This window comes from Pyxicephalus adspersus, chromosome 3 (genome assembly GCF_032062135.1).
Source record: "Pyxicephalus adspersus chromosome 3, UCB_Pads_2.0, whole genome shotgun sequence".
NCBI classification, from domain to species: domain Eukaryota; kingdom Metazoa; phylum Chordata; class Amphibia; order Anura; family Pyxicephalidae; genus Pyxicephalus; species Pyxicephalus adspersus.
The window spans coordinates 117,469,993-117,491,662 of record NC_092860.1 but is presented as its reverse complement, the minus strand read 5'-3'; the positions used below and the strand labels follow the sequence as shown (position 1 = coordinate 117,491,662).

At 36.1% G+C, this 21,670-nt stretch overlaps 1 protein-coding gene across 1 annotated transcript in view; it reads right to left on the bottom strand.

Annotated features, from left to right (window-relative positions):
- Window positions 1-21,670, bottom strand: part of WWC2 (WW and C2 domain containing 2) — a gene marked incomplete in the record, with an annotated part of 111,009 nt that overhangs the window by 29,720 nt on the left and 59,619 nt on the right. The window contains 9 exon segments of the mRNA XM_072406109.1: window positions 1,443-1,598; window positions 2,672-2,864; window positions 5,683-5,766; window positions 6,695-6,766; window positions 7,630-7,753; window positions 12,712-13,295; window positions 15,058-15,147; window positions 15,978-16,220; window positions 19,831-19,904. Of these exon segments, the coding sequence (XP_072262210.1) occupies window positions 1,443-1,598; window positions 2,672-2,864; window positions 5,683-5,766; window positions 6,695-6,766; window positions 7,630-7,753; window positions 12,712-13,295; window positions 15,058-15,147; window positions 15,978-16,220; window positions 19,831-19,904 (1,620 nt within the window).

The window sequence follows — 21,670 nt, the reverse complement described above, 5'->3', positions numbered from 1 at the left end:
TTAGACATTAATTAACTTCTTGAGCAAGCTGTGTTTTGATATGCAAAAAGAAACAACTGCAGAGTTTGTCTAGGTCATTAAAGAGTTACATGAGGCTGCAGAAAGAGCTCAGTCATTAGGATCACCCACAACCTCAGCTGTGTTTAACAAAAGACTTCTTCTGCAAGTCATGCAAACCTCCCCCCCCCGTCTAGCCTCCGTCCTGCACACGAGGGAGCAGGGAAGCCCTATTTGTATCTAGTCGTTTGTATGTTGGGTGTCCTTAACCTGGGGACTACCTGTATATATTTTCCCTTCTAACTCTTCTCTGCTCTAATAGAGAACTAGCTGGAGTTAGACTTTAAAATCTCTAGATAAAAAAGCTGCATGAGGATGAGGTGCAGCTTCTAACATTAAGATCAAATCTCATTTGTAAACTGGTCATTAATTTATTCACGTGCACACATAACTATGTACAGAGTGTTTGTGAGTATGTAATGCACACGCATAGCACACTTGTACCCAACTGTTAAAAGCTAACGTAGCCATCAAAAAAAATGAATGACCCGTGAGCCAGTGAGCATCCAAGTATGGTTACCTGGTTTAACAACACAGTCTAAACACTGCTTTGTAGAGAAACAATCTGCCTCTGTCCTTTTCGGGCAAAAGCAAAAAACTGACTGCTACACAGCGCTTAGGCACATTGGGACTCCATCGAGTTCACCAGGATTTGCATACTTTAGCTTTTGAGATCTGGTTCTTCAGGCTGTCAGAGAATAACACAGATATACCTCCACAATAGAACAGACATCCCTGTTGCACCTCCATCAAGCAAAAAGGCAATTTTATAGGTTGTAATTTTTATAGCCAACAATTATTTGCTCCCAAAATCAAAGCAGCATCATAGATGAATCATCTGTCCTTTCTGCTGCTGCCATTCAGACCCGGTAGGAGGTGGGGCCCTGGTTTGCACAGAATATAGTGCAATTGTAGGACCCAAAGGATAATGTGGCAGAGCCCCCAGAAACTACTCTAAAAATTCAACTTTCTAAAATAGGTAAAACTTACTCAGAGCTATGAACCTTTCCCCCTTCTCATGTACTGCTCATCTACTGTACGGCTTTATGTATATTCCCATGTTGGGGGGCTGTATATCCACAGAAGTGTAGGGTAAAACTGAAAGCTTATTGTACAACTCTAAGTGAGTCCGTTACACTGCCTAGTATGGGCAAAGTAAAGGTTTGTTTTAAGGCCAATTATGTTGAGCAATGCTGAAGGCAGATGAGGAAGCCCTAGGCCCGGTCAGGGTAATCAGGCCCAGTTAGAACGTAAAACTAAATCAGACAGCCACAAGTACATTCTCATTTTCTGACTAACAAAGGTCCATTGCTGGCATCATGTGGTATATGCTAGATTGACAGGTTCCATGTAATGTAAAAGGTCTTCAAGTATTCACATCTTACCATATTCACTGCAGCAGTCTGTGTCTCACTGGCCTCTAATACTGACTTTTCAGAGAGCTGAATTTGATGGCGGATGTGTCGGCAAGGCATCAAGGTGTGCCATCGGGTATATGCTTCACCAAAAGGTATGTCTGCTAAACCAATTTGAATACCAGCCTGCAAGGAAGGAAAATATGGCATATTTACTTTGTTTTCTCTACCCACTAAGTAGTCTTTTGCAAAAATTTTACAATGCTTTCTCTTTTTAGTTGATATATCCATAGACATACAACAATCTATAAAATACCTGGTTTGCTTAAAAAGGAGTTATTACTGTGACGTAAGCAGAGTACATTAAGAAATCAATACAGAGTATTGTTAAGTGACAGGTGTACTAAGTGGAGTTCTGTCACACATAGCAGAGAAGAGAACTTTCCACAGAGCTCTATTCTACCTAAGGATTCCTATTACGCACACACTGCTATTACCTAAACTAGTTACAAGGAACCTGACTACAGTCTTTGCAAACTAATTCAGTGTTCAGCACACATAATTGTGTGCCACTGACTTATACCTTAATTACTAGTGATGATAGTTAATTAATAGTAATTTCTGCATCTAGATTTCAGGGGCTGCCCATCTGGGAAATGGGGCTTTAAAGTCTCCAGATGTCGTTGATAAGCAAACAAAGTAAAAAAAACTTGTGGAAAGGACCCACTATTTTAAAAAGATACCATGCCGTGAGAAATACAGGCACTGACCTCTAGGAAAAGCTTGCCAATAGCTGGAACACATATGCAGACCAGAAGTCATGACTTTACTGACTGCATACTTGCTCACTGGTAAAGTTATATATTTTTTTCCCAACAAGGGTTTCCTCAAAAGACAGAGAAAATGAGCCCTACATGGTTTTCTGTTAAAGTCAAAACACAGACAATAATAATACATTCCAAGTAACTAATGTCATTTCATTACACATTGCAACAAACACACTAAGTGGCCGATTAGGAAACTTGCCAGGCAACCAAAGAAAAACTGTTCACTTTGTTAAATGATACTTGATTAAAGAGCTTGCTTTCAGTGCACCACTAATGTTTATTCTTACTCAGTGATATGCTGAACATTTCTGAACGCTGCACACATATGTGAATTGAAAGCCACTTCATATGTAATAGATTTCAAGAGTTCTCTGCGAAACAGAGAAAGCACAAGAAGGGAGACTGGGAGAAGTGGAGATGTATGTTATATACCAGGCACTCTTCTCGATGGGTCCTTCCAGCCGAACACACGTCCACTCTCAGAGTCTTCTGCTGCAAAGTACTCTGTGAAATAGAGGCTCTGAAGAGCTCATTAAACACCACTGTCTCTGCTGCAGGGTAAACTTTGGTCCGAAAGAGGCAACTCATGTCAACTGAAGATGGAAGAATGGCAACACGGATATATCTGTGTAAAAAAAAATAAAAGCCATAAGATTTACCACAAGTTGCTAGTAATGTATCAAGAGAGCCTGCAATGGATTCTTGCATTTTGATTGGGTATTGTTAAATTATAAATACCATTTTATTTTTGGCATTTCAGTAAATTGCAATTTTAATATGAGCACATTTTTGATAAGCAATATAAAATATGACATAATTTGTAGAATACTTTGGTTTTAAGAGATAAAAAGAGACAACAATTGTGATATATATCATTTTTCATAATAAGAGTATATACAAATACAGTCATATTTTATATAAGGAACCCATCACACACAGTTCAGGAGACTCTCAGTAATAGGATTGAAGCTGTGGAGCCTGAACCTATGATAACAAGTCAGCAATACCAAGCAGCAGTCTCCAGTTTAAATATGCTCATCAGCAAATGCATAAATCTATATTTTTCTTATTAAACATTGGCCTTCCTAACACAAACTGAAAACGAATGAGAACAATAAACACATCTCTTTAGTAGATGGAAAGCCATTGTGAAATGACATGTATTCACTGATTAGCTTTCTGCTGGTCTCCTAAAACTGATGTACAGCCATGATCAGAACTAGACAAGTAAGTAATGCTATCATCAGCGAGTGTCGCCATCTCACTGCATCAGTGTCAGAATGTCATTGCGTTTGTTAGCGTGTCTGTCTATGTTAATGTCAGCAGCAAGTTTGAGTCAGGTTGTGTTTATGCATGGGTGTACAGGCAGACCATTCACAGCACAATAGGGTGCATTTTATTATTCGTTTATTTTGAATATGCTGCCAATGCAACTCATTTAAAAAAAAAAAAAAAAATAGGTCCTGCTTTATTTTTATTAGTGCACGGAAACAAATATTTATATCTGTGTGCACTGGGGTGCATTAAACATTGATGGTCAAAGCACAGTAACACAAATACACTACTTTAAGCTGAAGCAAGCCATTATTGTGTCGTCTGTGCAGTAGCAAAATCCCATAAATTTGGGGAAAGCATACAAAGTCTGCAGAAAACAGGGTGCACACCACTAATGACTTCCTGAGATAAAGAACTGGTAAATAGAGATGCCCATAAAATTCTGGATACTGTACCTTTAAAACCAACTATGTAGACAGTTTCATTATTATCTAACTAGTTCCCTTTGAATCTGAAGTCAGTATAAGCGGACAAAAACCAGAGAACAAAAAAAGGAAAATATCACAGGTTCACATGCATTCATTGTTCAGATATACATCTTCATCCATAAAAGCAAAGACACAATAAAGAAACGTAATAGTTGTTTTCTGTTACTGTTTTATAGGGTTTAAGATGGTTATATAATTTTATATCCCCAAGAATAAAAAAGCCTGTGTAGTTAGAACCAGAAAAGGCTATAGAAAGATGAAAAAGATGAATCGGACATCAACCAAAACAGCAGTCTCCATTGTATATGCTTTCTACCCTTTGAACTTGTGTATCTAGTGCATCACAAAGTACTTAGTACTTCAGAGGAATTTTCCCTTTAACTTTGCTCATAAAGGGAACTTCCTGAAGGTTGTGGAGACAGACAAAGGGAACTTACACTATATCTAGTTACACCACCTCTAGTCATAAAGACTCCCAATAATTAGAGATGTTTTGAGGCCGTGGAACTGTCTGTTACCTAAAATGACTTTTTATTTTTTTTTTAAGAGAAGGTAAAGAAGTAAGCTTCAAGTATAATTACTTTTGCATCTCCTAATCAGAGCTGGTATATACAAATGTGAGCCCTGAGAAAAGATGGGAGGGAAAAAAATCCAAAATCTGCAGGTGATTTAACAAAAATGGGTCCAAAAGCTTATACAAAAAGGTTTATGGTAAATGGTAAAACAACTTATATTATTATTATTAATATTATTATTAACAAATGCTTTTCCTTTGCCTACCATAAAAAAACATTAAAATAGGGTCTGATTAGAAAAACAACATACTGCATAAACAGTCCACAGAGATCAGGAGTATGTAATATATGAAATAGTTTCTACAGTAAAGGTGTCAGGATAATCTAACATAAAACATTGCATATGATATAGCAAAATAGGAGTTCACATGTAACATTTAATATTGTGTAAATGTGGTGGGGGGTTCAGACATATGTATTAGTACAGACTAGCTTACAGGGTACAGCAGTCAAAAATATGTAACATATAGTATAGGTTAAATGGAGGAAAATAATAAACCAGTATTAGTAATCAGCTGGAGGGTCAACAACAGCAACACTTAGCAGTCAGTAGAAGGAAAACTGTCCCCTACATTGTTTACAAAGTCACTGTCATTTCTGACTTACCAGAAAGCTATTTGTTCAGTTACATGTCAACTCCTAAACTATGCAGACCCTATGAAGAGGTAGAATTATTTCTATGGTTTAATTTTATTGCATTAGAGGGGAGCCAGTACAGTTCAGGGCCCCTATTTGTTCCTCCTATTACACAGGCCCAGATTCACACCTAGTTATATTTTAAACTATAAAAATATGTACTTGCATTGCACTGAAAAAATGTACACGTCTTTCTAAAAAACAAAGTATTTGAAAATACAAAGTATGAAACCCCCACTCTGCCCATAGGGGAGCGTGGGACAGGGTTTGCAGTACTGTTTTAATTCAGTTACTAAATATTTTGCATTGCTACAACTAGAATCATAAAGAAGAAACATAGATATCTAATATCAGAATATTCTAGAATTAATTGTTAATTTCAACTATATTTGAACTCATATTTAACATATAACAATATTTACTTATGTATAAAGCGACTGCCAACATTGTGTGTTTTTTTTTTACTTACACCCTGGAATCATATTGGACCCGGGAGGGATGGTATCTTGCCTCTCCAATTATTATAACAAAGCTGGCATTTCCAGAATCATATCTAGAGATACAAAAAAAAGTCACTGAACCGGCACCATTTACAGTAAAAAGTAAACGAACAATGAATTACTAAATAATAATTACTAAGTAAAGAAAATATTATTTACTACGTTTACTATAATATCAAAGACCTTCATTTTGGGGACTAGAAAATGCCCTTTCTCCAAGTATAAATGGAGACTTTTTAAGAACTCTTGTAATAATTCAAAGTTTGCGAACAAGGAGTCAAAGGTAGGTAAAATGATCTTGAACTTAGGATAGCTGCCACTTCTGAGTTCCTTTAGAAATTCCTGGTTGCCTGACAGTTTTTGGCTTAATTGGTTCTTGAGTCACCCAGAACAACCATGTAGCAGGTAAAGTCAGAATTCGAGAACATAAAAATAACTATGTAAAGGGCAACTTAAGAGACATTTAAATTGTTTATTCCACAAGAGGGCAGCAGAATACCTATATTCAGTTCATTCTGATAAATTAAATTATCTGTCCAAACACTGCAAAATCAGGAACTAATGTCCTATAAGTGTCAGGGAGAAAAATTGGCTGAAGCAAAATTGTCAATAGCAATCTATTATTTTCTTTTGTCTTAACAAGATTAATCTAAAAAGAAGAATATGATTGCTTTTAGTTGTTTGTGGTAAATCTGCCTTCAGATATCAACATAACTGAGACTATCATTAGATTGTAAACTTTTTTTGTGAAACAGGTAGTTACTTTAGTGGTCCAGTACATGCGTTAGAGAAAAATTACAGCGCTATGCTATATTTACAAAAGCATAAAATAAACACATAAATCCGTGATTATAGTCTGTTTGTATCCTTGCAACCTCGATCGTTCTTATTGTTTCACATTTCGCTTCAATAAAAGCTGCAGTTAGCATAATTAGAGTGGAAGGTTTTCCTTCTGAATAAATATAAAGCCGTGGTCCTCACCTCAGAATTAGCTGAACTTGAGCTGCCCCAAGCATCGGGTATCCTTCATTAAATGCCACATCTTCACAAGGCCTGGGAAACCAAGCCACAATATTAGAACATGGAGAACAAATATGTCAACATAAAAGATAAAGATAAAACTCTACCGAATTTTGAGAGAGTTTAGCTAATCATTTTTTTATAAAACAATGGCAATTTCTGCACTACATTAATAGGCCATAATAAATACTATGAAAAATAATAACAGAACACACAATAACTGCACATTGACTACAAATCATTTATTTATAGATCTTACTATAGTTAATGAAAATCTTCCAATATGATGGGCTACTATGACTGCAGATAAAACTAATTTCCAACAGGGTGGCGTGTTAGAATAGCTAACCTAGGAGCAGGTTTACAAATGAAGAGCAGGATATACTTACACTGATAAAGCTGCACTTTTTTATAGGCTTTTAGACAAGGTATAAATGAATACTGATATATACTTTATACCTACTTATACTTTAAACTTCACTATCTCTAGTGACAGTTAAACAAGGTATTCAGCATGCAGTGCATATTTATTTATTTTTTGTTTCAAACAAAGCTTAGAATTCAATTAAGCAATAGAAACATCAATGATCATCAAGGGACATCACTGGCGCCAAATAAGGAGGGAATATTACTAATTTGCTGATGCCTTCAACATGCTAATATTTAGCACTGTTTCATATAGCAGGGATCACCTTCTAGCTTCTGATCGCTTTAGGGATCTGATAGTGATCGTACATTTTACTTTCATAATTTGTTAGTATACACAAATTTAAATTGTGTTGAACTATTTATGGCAGATTCCATATTTCTACCCTCACTTGAAAAAGAATGGAAAACTACGCTTAATACACATCAGAAAAAAACCCTTTGCTCCATCTAATGTCTGTGATACTTACGGTTTTGCACATGATTCATATACACCGCTGTCACCAGCCACAGACTCATCAGACACTGCCGCAGAAACACAAGCTGCATTTATTTCCTGCATGTTACCTCCTGACTTTCTGGGAAAACTTACATCTAAAGCGTGACACAAAAGGAAACACAAAATTACAAACTAATAAATAGAATGTTTCTTCATAAAATTAGAAGCAAATAGGGAAATCTCTACCTAGCTGTCATTAAAAGAAAATTAGCTTTTTATTATTATAATATACAATCTGCAATGCAGTATACATATCTGCTGAGAATTAAACACATACTTTCTTTTAAATGAAAAACACATAAAGTAAGGCTGCGTTCAATAATTGTCCTTGGAAAGGATCTTTTCCAATCCTTTCCAACAACAAATAACTGAACGATGCATGAAAGAAGAGCCCTGTACACATGCCAGATTCTCGCCCAATATCAGCCCTGAGGCGATTATCGGACGAGAATCATATGATGTCTACGTAGCCTTACTTTACACAAAATGTATTTGCACTGCTCCCTAAATGAGACAATAACCCATTGTTATCTGGACTTGTAATGTAATGTAAATGCCTTCTGTTTTAGGACTAATCTACACTTGCTCTACTCTGCTTTTTGTATTGTGTAGGAGACTGAACATTTAAATGCCCACTGCATTATTAGGGTACATATCTTCACTATGAAATCACATTAATAATTTTAGTAAAAAAATAAATAAATAGAAACCACATTTCATGTCTCTAGCATATTACAATAAATTTAACACATGCAGCTAGATCACATGGTTTCCAACTAATATTATTACAACAGAAAGAACATTTTTTAGCACAGCAATAAACCAAAAGGATGTAAAAGGCTGCCACCATGTACAGTCAAAATTGGAAGGCTTTAATACTTTAATACATACTGATAAGAAGTTAATCTTTCATGTGTATGGGTAAGTACATGCACAATTTCTCCTTTAAAATGCTCACAATGGTCATTGCATAGTTCTATGAACCTAGGACCTAGAACCTACGAACAAATTGGGATATGACTGCCTAAGCTGAAGTTATAAAAAAAAAAAAAAACTTTGCTCATTTTCTTTTGGTTCCTGGAATGTTTAACACCAGCACAATTGAATCATGTTTGAACCATCTGCATAGGCATTACCACAAATACTTGGCTACAGAGTTTATGGTTTGCACCCATCATCTGATTATTTTGCTCTAAGTGTGGTCTGATCATATCTGTGCTACTGACTGCCCTCTGAACTCTAGGAATGATTTTCATAATACCAGAAACTAGCTATGGTCTAATACAGGGGTCGACTTTTTGGACTACTAGGCCATTTCAGAAGGTCAAGAAGGCACACTAGGCCAGAAGAAACAAGGTGTCCAAGGAAAGTTTTTTGCCAACCGTGTCTGCAAGCGAGCAGCTTCAGTCTTCTGCTCATTCGCGGTGTAGTCTCTGTACGTGTGCGCGTGCTTGCCATCGAAATGCACCTTGAGTTTTGACCGCTTGAAAGTGCTGCTGGTGTTGTTGCACACTACACACAGGACTTTGTTGCTGCGTTGGAGGAGGAATAATTCGTCAGTCCATTCGAGGTTGAAGACACGTCGTTCGAGGTCAACTTTCCAAAGACACACACACCTCCTTACCTCCTAAATAATGCAAAGACATTTGATTCTTGAAAAAACTACTGTGGATAAAAAGGTTAGATGCATTCGTCTAACTTTAAAGCATCCTTGGAAATGATCAAATGATCATATAATGTTGCAGTGTTTTCCCCAGCACTTTTAGCCAGGTGCAAGAGCAGGAACTTTATGGGTGGTTACTATATAGAGACAAATTTATCACATTTGTGTTATTCCAATACACAAAGTAAAGAAAAGGTAAATATTAGGCTGCTCAAAAAAACTGTCAGTTTCTGTATATTTCTTCACAAACTCAAAATTCACTGTATGAGCTGTGTATTTCAACACTTTGCTTTCCTTTGATTCACTGAACTGATATTTAGTAAACATCTGTGTTGCATGTATTCAACCAAATTCTGGCACCCGTATTCCAGCCCAGGATAATTGGACTACACTCGACAACTCCTCTGCATTTTGATGTCAACCCTCAAGTTTTCTACTGGGTTAAGGTCTGGGTATTGGGTTGGCCATTCCATCACGTCAATCTTGTTGGTCTGGAACTGGAAGACGTTGCTTGTTTATTGGTGTATTTGGGATCATTGTCTTGTTGAAACAGCCAGTTCAAGTGCATTTCCTCTTTGGCATAAGGCAACATGACCTCTTCACGTTTTCTGATCTGTTCAAACTGATTCATGATCATGATTCATGATCCGTAGTATGAAAAACATTCCCATATCATGATGCACCACCATGCTTCAATGTCTTCACAGAGTACCATAGTTTGAATTCAGTGTTTGGGGGGTTGTCTAACAAACGGTCTGTGGCCCCAGACCCAAAAAGAACAATCTTGCTTTCATCAGACCAAAAAAATGTTACATCATTTCTCTTTAGGCCAGTCAATGTGTTGTTTGGCTAAACTATAACCTCTTCTTGCTGATAGCTTGGCTTCACAAAGGCAACTTCTAATTGTAACTGTACTCACAGTACTCCTTCCCTTTAAAAGGGGCTTAATTGACACAGAATGAATTACCTCACTAATTCAACTCCACACTGTTATTATTTTGATCAGCCCTTTAATTCACTTTCTGTAAAGGAATAAAACATTTGATACATTTTTTATTTGATTTGGAAAAGAATGGGCAGTGTTCCCAATGCATCTGAACGAAGACTATTGAGAAATAGTAATTATTTTACAATATTTGCATTTCTATGCATTTAAATATCATTTATTTTATCTATTTGTTAGGATACAAACACACACTCACCTAGTAAAGATCAGTGTCTGCACTTATTAAGTCTGAAAAATGGTTTTGCTACAAATAATATATTGAGGGTAATAGAGGTATAAAATTGCTTTTACTAAAATATCATAAAAGGTGTTATGCTATTTTCAACAAAAAGTTCTTTTATTTTTTTTTACTTGAATTCCCCTTAATGAAAGAACTGGGGATCTCATATATAACACTCACATATACGCAGTTACCTTCTATTGTGTGATACTTTCCCCACCTCCGCTTCAAGGCAGGGTCCTCTCCTCATCCTGTGTCACTGTCTGTATCTGTCATTTGCAACACCTATTTAATGTACAGCGCTGTGTAATATGTTGGCGCTATATAAATACTGTTTATTATTATTTAATAATATTAATTATTAATAATAATATTATAATGCTGGAAAGGCTTGCATTGACTTATTATAAAAATAATCACCACTGTTTTACACATACAATGCCACAAGATGGCAGAGTAACACAGCATACGATTCTACATTGCTGTGTTTTTTTTTTTTTTTTTTTTTTTTCGTGAAGACACAAATTACCCCAAATAAGCTAAAGTATTAAATTCACACTGTTTTCATGCAGTAGGGGGTCTATTCAATGAGAAATCATGCTACATTTTTTTGTCTCAAAGTGATACCAGTATTGAAAACTGCTGCTTAGCAGGCAAGAAACACTAACAGCCATCAGTAGCCAGGTTCGCTTTTGTTTGTATTTGCATAACACCACATATCCTCAGCTATTTTCACTTTAATTAGATCGTTAGATGGGCACATTTAAATGACAGACCTATGTGATCTTAGAATTCACAGGAAAAACAGCATTCAAGTTCAAACTGCTCAACACTTCAGGGCACTAAAAGGAGGCTTCTACAAACCCATGGGGGGAAAAATTAAAACAAACAAAGTAGGCATTCTACAAAACAAAAAAAGTATGACGATTCAGGCTGGGTAGCATTTATAATGATATACTTAAATACAGCACATCTAACACAATTTTTCAAAGCAGATCTAAAGGTGGGTAAAAATAATGTGCAAGTCTATTGTTAACTTTACTTGTTGCTATAAGGCATTTATTTGTTGGTTTTATAAATCTCAAAGAAACAGAATGGCAAATGGAGACATTGCAACCACCAATTCTATTTTCTACATGCTGTGCAAGTGCATGTGTGTTTAGGACAAGTCACTTCCTGCATCACAACCTGACGATTATTTTTAATCCAGCAGATAGAGACATGAACATTTTCTGTATATATAAGGTCTAGGCAGTGTATTCCAACCACATGGTGTACCCTAGTGAGCAATCCTTTCTCTAACTTATATAGGGCAAGAGCTAATAACTCACCTTAGCTTCCCCATAAAGGCGGTTAGATTGGGCCTTTATTTAGGCACTATGCTGCCAATAGCACAACTTGTAAACTATTATCTTAATAAAACCCACTACAATTCACTAATTGGGGGAAAATGTGGTCTGCTTTATTCACAGAAATACTTCTTACCTGGACAGGCCATCAAACAAAATAAAAGAGAGCTAGTATGTATATTTACCTCCTTTCCCTATAGATCTGAATTGCACTACAAATGTTCGGAGGTGGTAGAGTTAAAAAAAATTTAGGATTCCCTAGGTTGGAATTCTTACAGTTACAGGGGCTTCATATACAAACATAATAGTAACAAGGACTTTTGCCAATTTCATGGATACATTAAATGTCATTTGAGCTCAAAAAGCTGTGCAATTCTTAGATTGCCAAATGTGTGACCTGCTTTATTTACATTTTCTTGGGACTTTACTACAATTGGTAAAATAAATAATTTGTATTTTCACATTCGACCTGCATATGGACTTTTAGGCTGATTTTCACATTGTTCAATTTCTTTGTAAATTACTGGTAAAAATATCCTGTAGTTTACAGAGCTCAGTAGCTTAATGTCCCAATCTAGTACCTTATCCTTAACTAGTACTTAGGGTTAGGCAATGGAACCCTTAAGATATCTAGACAATAAATAAATAATAAATATAATAAATAATTTATAAATTTATAAATAAATAAATTTATAAATAAATTATTTATATGTATATATATATATATATATATATTTTTTTTTTTTTATTGTATAAAGAATGAGTAGGCACTTTTCCAAAATGATAGCTAAAATGTGTAAAAACAAAGGACTCACCTGTACTTTCTTCATGTAATACAGTATTCTCCCTATGTCCTATACTCTTTTCCTCATGGAGGGGTAGAGATTGCTCAGTAACAGAGTCCAACAAATGCTGATTTTCACAGAGGTTCATTTCAGAGAATATCCCAGGAAGCTCACAACTTTCAAACTCTGTAGAATCCTGAGTAGCCAAGGTGAAGGCTCCTTCCAGTACTGGAGGAGAGCCTGGTGGGGAAAGGGATGAAAGTGATGACAGGGAAGAGAGTGAGGTCACAGACTTGGGAGGTTTGGATTCTTCTGGGTCTTTCTGAGCAGTGGTTAGATTGCTATAGTCAGTACTGCCATGGCAGTGGACAACCTCGTTTTCATGAATTGTAGTAATTGGCCCAGATGGAATGTAACTGCCCTTCTCCTGCAGCATGAAGTCCAACTTATACTGATAGTCCAAGTCTGCCATAAGGTCACCTTGGTTATAATAGAGGTCAGTAGAGCTCAGAGAATTCAGAGAGCCTCGGCTTGAGGTGTTTAAAGACCCTCGGCTGGATGCTAAAGAGCCAAGGCTGCTGCCTGATGAAACTGACAGTGTGCTGGCGGAGAGGCTGGAAGAAAAACATAAGAGAAGATCACTCTAATTAACCCATAAGTAGCAAGGTAAACTTATATTACAAGCTAACAATAACTTAAGTACAGACAAAGTTATAGGGAAAATAACCATTTATCAAAATATCTAGGATACCTCCCCTCAGCATTTTCATGTTTTAGTCTAGATCATGCAAGCAATTGAATGGGAAAAACTCAAGTCAGTTCCTGCTCTTAGGAGTGTTTTCCCAATCTTTTATGGTCAGCAGCAATCAGTTGTACATATTCACATATGATTTTGGTGAACGGTGAACCCCCAGCCCTTTTAAAACCTGCAGCAAAAATGCAGAAATTTATTACATCAGATTACAATTTGTCTGTGTAATAGTTCAAAAACATCTTTTTTCAAACATTTGAAGATTAACATCCAGACAAAAAATAAAGTGGGTTTCCTCTGACTTGCTGACTTCTAATACACACGGTGCAAAGCTGACAGTGTGTAGTAAAATCTAAGTAAGCAAATTCAGTACACCAGAGGAGCTAAATTAGCTACTGTAACTTTTGCATGAACATATATGATGTATAATGTAGAAGTTTTACATGGTAACAGCAAAGTTTTCTGTAAACAGTTAAGTTGTTTAGAGCATAAAAGAGGAGGATTATCACATTTTGTGTACAACAATGTGAGTTTTAGCTGAGATACACATGTTTGCCCACTTTGGCTGTAAGGAACACTTAGGAAGATAAAGCACTTCTTATTGACAAGGCTTTAGTGATTATCCAGTGTGTAATGAAGATGTTTGCCAAACGTAATTAGTTCTTCAAACATTATCAATGTGTTTATTTAGCTGTATACATGAAGAGGCACAAAGTACAGAAGAGTATTATTCCATTAATACACAATATTAATTAGAAGAGATACTTCTGTTTAGAGATACAGCAAGCATAAACAAAGGCAAAAATCAAAGACACCTAAATGACCATTTAAAAAGGGACAAATGCAAATCCACTTTTAATACAGCTCCTCTGATTATCTTATTCATTAATTCTAAAAACATGTAAATCGCCACTAAATGCTAAAAAATAAATAACAAAAAATAGCGCTTATTTAGGATTTAGATTTGTTGTCCTATGTTATCCCTAGTAATCAGATCTTTTTTATGTTGGTCCTGTCCTTAGATGTGGTGGCTGAATAATTTTCCCTTTTCAGGTTTTTTATCTTTATTTGCATTGGGTAATGCTGCAAGTAACATCTGTTCTAGGGTGAAAAAACTGACTCCCTATACTGTATTTATTGGGGAACAGCTTTGACATTTTGGGCTGTTCATCTGTTCTAGACTACCTACACCAACTCCTTTCATCTCTATAATATAGAGGGGTTTTCTGTAGTCCACATAGAATGACTAAAATTGCTAATTTGTTTTGGATATCATTTTATTCAGCAGGATGTGATAAGGTGACTGTAGAACTTATTTTTCCTTACTTGGAAAATGCTCTTGGTCAAAAAAGTAAGCTAATGCAGGTATCATATCTCAAGACTAGAAAACTTCAATATTTTACATTTTTTTGTTCACATTTACATTCATGAGCTGATATACACAAGCAATAAATGTGAAAGATCACATTACTAAAATATACATTCCATTCCCTTTTTTCTTACATATGCCCACTCTAAACAAAAATATAAAAATTCAACTGGATGTTTAGGGAAATGTTGCTGATTACACCACATTTACTAAAAAATAAATGCCTAGTGTTACTACCTAGAAGCAGCAGACTTACCTTTTCAGCTCAGAATGCAGGTATGTGGCCAGTTTTGTTGTCTCTTCCAGCTTTTTCACCAATTCTTTCTTTTTCTCTTGAATTTTCAACCTGAGTCAATAGACACAACCAGTTAGAATAAAGTCTCAATTCTAGTTAGAAAATCTCAACTTTTTTTTTTGATTTAATGAAAAGTAGACTTATCATGCTGTATGGCTTTTAACAGACCCCTTATCTATAGAGTGTAGTTTATTTTTGCATATAAAACAGTTACTCTGCAATACTGAGAATAACAAAAAAGTTAAACAAGAAATGCTATGCAAATAATTTCAAAATATAAGCCAACTACTGGCTAATATTGTAGAACCTTTGCTACTTTCTGTTATACAAAGCCTCTTTAAAGCAGAGCTGAAAGGAACTGTGCAAGTGTTAGTCAGCGGCACAGATAAAATAGGATATTAGCTCATTAGCATAGATTAATGGGAAGCCAACACACTTTAGAATAAAAGCAAAAATAAACAAAAAGCAGCACCATAGGACAGTCAGAGACCACTAAACGAACCAGTCAGACTTTTACATTAAACTACAAGTAAGTCATGCCTAGGAGCATGGATGTGAATACTGTTTGCCAAAAATGCCTTTATGTATATGCCATTCTGATCTTAGTTTAACTAAGATTTACTAAAAACTATAGCACCCACCTGCCATCACCATGTTAATTGAGAATGCATCAGTGGCTGGCAAAGTCATGCCCAATGGTCAGGTGGTGATGGGTGGACATGCACAGAGAAGTAAAACCATTTATAGTGAAAAGAAACAGGTTTCTGAACGGCACACATGAAAGGGCTTTCGGGTTAAGATGACAGCTGACACTTTAAGCCAGCCAAGTAAATTTTATGGACAGTGTACAGGAGAACAGCATAGTGAAGAGGATGACTAACCTCTCAGCAAGTGCTTGGCTGGGAGTACTTTTGACAGACAAGAGGTCTTCCTCCAGTCTCCTTCTCTCTGCTTCCAGCAGTTCAATCTCATCCTGAGTGCGTTTCCTTGTAGTTACAAACTGTAGCTCCTTCAGTAGTTCCTCCTTTTCATTAATTAGCAGTAGCTTTTCCTTCTCCACATCCAGGGCCCCAGGCCAGGCCTCACTGTCCAGCTTCGCTAGTTCTATCTTCAAGTTGGCCATACTGAAATAAAAAAGATTTAACTTAGTCATAAAAGAAAATCAGGTGCCTCTACCCAATCACAGCTCGATATTGTTTGGGTAACACTCCACTTAACGGTCTAGCTAGATCTAGAAATGTTTTATTAAATGTCATTAAGTAAAGAGAAATCAATTCAATGTCTATTTAAAATCACTGAACAATGAATGGTAGGGGAAAAAAAGGAAAAAGCCCCTTTATTGTGTAGACATGCTAACAAACATAAGGTGAACGACAACAATTACACAAAGTACCATCTTAGAAAGCCTGCACAAAGGATGGAAAGTTTCTGAACTATTTTGACAATAAGCACTGAGTGTCTAAACCAGCAAAATGACAGACAAGCACCAACAATGTTAAATGACTGGAATCATTTATAAAATTCAAGAAGAAAAGGAAAAAACCAGCACTTGAAGGGAGCAATTATTTACAGTTTAAACGTAAAGCTAAAAAATACTTTTGGAATTCGCAGAAAGAAAAATTCTAAAGTAGTGTAATTTTTATTAATGACATCACTGAACTGCAGGCTACTGATCAGATATGGGTGACACAAATTGATTGCAGTGATTATAAACCTGTTAACGCAGTAAACACCATAAGCCTTGCAGATGGCCAGCGTATTACTAGACACTTATAACATCTGCTCTCCCACCTAAGTTCTGCTGTTATTTATACTGATAAGTAGAAGCCACTGCACACATCCAGATATGAAAGGTGATTTTTCCACATTTGCGAACATGCCATTTATCTAAGTGTTTTGTTTGTCTGTTTTTAACTTTCGTGTAATAAACTATTCCACACCTTTCTAGGTTTAGATATGCAAGTGAAACTTAAAAATGCACAAATAACGTAAAAAATAAAGAGAAACTAATACAAGAAAAACATGGTTGCCTACCATTACTCAGATAAGTTCAGACCTCATGTCAATAGGTCATTTATCATGTGTGTAAAAGATAAAAGCTTGAACAAGGCATACAGATGTTATTTGTAATGCTTTGTATTCACAAACCAGAAGGATGGAATTAATACAAGCAAGAAGGTCACGCCACCACTTAAGCTGCGTACACACGGCAAATTTTTCTCGCCCGATAATCGGTATCGGCCCGATAATCGGTATCGGATCGTGAAAGATCCTTTCCAACGAGAAAAATTGCAGGTGTGTACGCAGCTTAACATCCATGACCAAGGTGAGATAGAAGATCCCTGGGTCAAAACTTTTCTTTTCTGTAATTGTCTCTTATGACTTCCTGTTGGTTATTATTGAGTAGGTGATAGCTACTTTGTTGCAATTGGCTTGTGAGTGCATTTATAATTTTATCAATAGTTATTAAATACCTTTTTTCTTACAGTGTTTTGGATGTCACCTACTTCCCCATTGGCAACAGGATATAGAGACCTGTGAACTGATTTGCTTTACTGCAATACCTGATCATTTGTCCATTAACAGAACAATGCTAATTTGTTTCTTTTTTTAATTTGTTTCTGTATACCATTGTATAAATACTTAAGACATGCCATTCCAGCAGTCTTATTTATGTTGAAAAATCATGTGTGTCCCTAATTTAAAGTAGCGATTTGGTTGCTATACCAAACACATCATCTTTCTTTTTTTTTTTTTTTGCATTTTACATTTTTTTTTGTTACAAAATATTTTATTGAACTTTTTACAAAATAAAGAAAACATAATTTTGTACAGATTACTATACCATAAAAAGATATAACAGAGTACAAAGTAACCAGTACCTATATCAAAATAGTATTACATACTTATCAACAATACATAATGAAAAACAGCAAAAAGATATCACTGGAACATAATCAATTATATGTCTTGCTATGCCACAGAGAACATTACACATATTGTCACTGATTTAATGGGCATAATGGATATAAAAGACTAGTTCTGACACCAGGGGCTCCATTGGCTGACCTCCACGAGGCCCCCAGGTACCAAACACATTTTATGGACCCATTCTGTATGACATATACCTGTTTTACTCCACTAAACAATGCTACCTTTACTGAGCTCAGATTTGTTTCTTTGTAGACAGTGTCAGTTCATTTAACATAACTTATCTTTGCTTGAGCTTTGAAGGCTTTCCAAACTTACATTTTACTTTCTGCATAACATTCTAAACCCAATAGTGCACATTTACACAAGGTACGGTCTAAGGAAGCCTGCAGCCTGCAGGCTCCAATTATCTGCCTGGCTTTGAAGACTGATGGCTCATCTGTAACCCATTCCACTTATCTAAAACATTCTATACCAAACACTGAAAATATATACAGTAATGGAATAACATCATATATCCTGTCTCTCTCGTATGTGTACATCATGGGCACCTTCATTCTTCATCAAATTATTTCATAATATATTATGTACGGTACACAACAGAAATTAATAGGTATTTTAGTTATTTAAATAAATTATATATATATATATATATATATATATATATATATATATATATAAACCTTGCTTTAAAAACTAGCAGCATTCATGCATGCATTTACTTAATCTTCCCTGTGCTCATTAATTGCAAAAGTATGCAACAAAACCCTTTTGTTTTAACCAGAGTAATACTGAGCATTTTGTTTTTTTTGTTAGCTAGCATACGCTGGGAACTACTTTGTTCTGTGCCCAAAGAGGTATGCGCTTATTGATGAGTGGACATTATTTCCACTGGTATTATTTTCCCTTAGGCTGCTATGGACCAGCTTCACAAGTGTTTTGTGATACTAAGAAATGTCTAGGCATATGTAAAATTTAGAAGATATTTTCAGTAATGTGGCAAGCAGAAAATGAATGTGATCACTGCTTCTGAAAATTAGGTAGCAGATAGAAGACAGTGCTGTGTTACCTGTGCTGTTTTCCTGAAAATTATCTTGCCCTTTGTTGTGACTTCAACTTCTGCATGGGATATAGTGTTTTGATATTTAACTTTTTGGCTTCCTTGCCTTTAAAGGTGCTGCATCTAAAAATATCCTATACGTCAATGTCAGAGATGCACTGGAACCAGAAGTTGATTCTGGGATAAACAGTTTCTTTGCAATAATGGGGTAACAACATCATTAGCATGTACTTTGCACTATAAATCTTCTCCAAAAGCTACTTTTGTAACTTCAATAAAACAGAGGACAATGTATAGTATAATTTTTGTACCAGGATGTACATTTTTAGGGAATTTTTATCATGTTAATTGTTGCAAGATATTCAAGTAGCAATAAATATTCAACCCTATTGCAATTCAAATACAGCCATTTTGGCCACTACTGCTTTTCACGGGGGTACAGCTAACAACCTAAAAGCTAGTCTCACCAGTAACTCTTCTGAATGTTTTAACTATTAATTTCAAAAAGTAAAATAATCAAATTGAGTGGTGAATGTTTTTTTAACATGTAAAGGCACAGGTCTGTATTATTTTGTGCCAACTTTAAATTTGTTCTGCATAATGTTGACATTTGCAACTTCAGCCTAAAGACACATCAAGTATGTACGCTTAACTGATATTTGTTTTTCAACAATTGCCCAGAAGAGGTCACCCAACAACCAGTTTCAGATGCATGCAAGTAAAGACAGCTCTAGAATCAGTACCTTCTCTTTGCCTCTTCATACTGCAGGCTCAGCCTGACCTTTTCTGCAAGAGTCGATCTGCTCCTCATTCCAATCTGTCGGATAAAATAAGAAAACACATGTACAGCCTTATGGTGAATTAACAGATACAGAAGTACTCTATTATTTGTACAGATACGATCATAAAGATTAACCAGATCATTTTGAGATAAGCTCATTTTGAAAGAGTATATTTCAACACACTCACACCTTGGAATCTCAGCTTTATTACAATACAAAACAATGATCTATTCTCATTCTAATTGTTTCATATTTCTTCAACATGTAAATTAAAACATCACACAGCAGCGTAATGTTATAGTAATAAACTGGGTGACAGTGATCGGAGGTACGTAAAGTGGCACTGACTACCTGTGATCTAACCCACTTCTGGCACATGGACACAATCCCTACATCACATCTGGGTGCCTGTGGGGTAATCTTAGAACCGCATAGGGCCAAACAGCTTTTCAAATAAAGCAAAAGAAATATGCAGTGTAGGGTCCAAGCATGACAGATTGAATAATTTAAATTTACTAAATAGCTCACTATGTGTTACTTCAATTTTTACACTATCATTTTTGCACTGCTTTGAACATACAAAGGCAAGAAAGGAAAGATGAAGAAGGAAGGAAAAAAGATGTTCCATTTTCTAGTGTAATATCCCTAATATCTTATTACTTTTTCACTAAAAATTCAAAAATTGTATGGCTAGATTTCTACACACAAGGTATTGCCTAGGGCAAATAGGCAGCTGCTTTGATCATCATTTGTGCCCCGAATTGAATTGTAGCCTAGTCAGAGCTAACCTCCAGCGTGTTGTACCACCGTACCACCATGTGTACTTTTCCTGTGGTGCCCCTCTTCAATGCAAAACACCAAAGGGGGTCATATCCATGCTTATCGCCTTTTTCAGTAAAGTAGAATGTGCTAAAGGCCTACTTAAACAGAGATCTATGAAGTAGAGGCAATTTGCTACACCGTTAAGATGGGAACAGTATCATTACCTTAATGAAAAACCTAATGAGAAATGGGTGGGAATAATATTCCTCATTTCTACCTTTAAGGTGGAGAAGGTTATATTAATTATTATTGCTAAGGAGAGGAGGGGAAACAACCTAACAAGGTATCAGATAAATTATCCAGCATGTAGACTAACAGTTGGCAGTGCCCCAGCCTTTGTTACGATTCAATGGAGAATAATAAGACAGAGAAACACAAAATCATGTTACATAACTAGGTTCTAGTAGGTAAATGGCTTGGATTATTTATTTTACATTGACTTTTATCTGTGCCAGTTTTGCTGTGTTTTAAGTTAATTGTTAGTGACTTATAGGGAGCACTAATGTGGAAGTGTGAATTCTTAGGGGCTGCAATAGTAGTAGTCACAAGCAGTTTCATGTGATGCCGCTTTAATTTGTGACACCATTTCTTCAATCTCTGACCATCTAAACACAGCATGGTTTTAGTCTCAGATCATCTAAGTGCTCATGGATTCAATTAATGGCCATCCCCCACAGTTTGACTTTGGTTTCTAACCATCTCCTGCAGTATGACCTCAGTCTCTAACCATCTCATTTAGTATTGTTCTCCAGTGGTCTACTGCAACACGACCTCAGCCTCTGCCCACCTACTGCAACACGATGTGAGCCTCTGCCCACCTGCTGCAACACGATTAAAGGCTCTGCGCACCGCCTGCAACACGATTTTAGTCTCTGCCCACCTCCTGCAACAGGACCTCAGCCTCTGCCCACCTCCTGCAACACGATTTCAGTCTATGCCTACCTCCTGCAACACAACTTCAGTCTCTGCCCACCTCCTG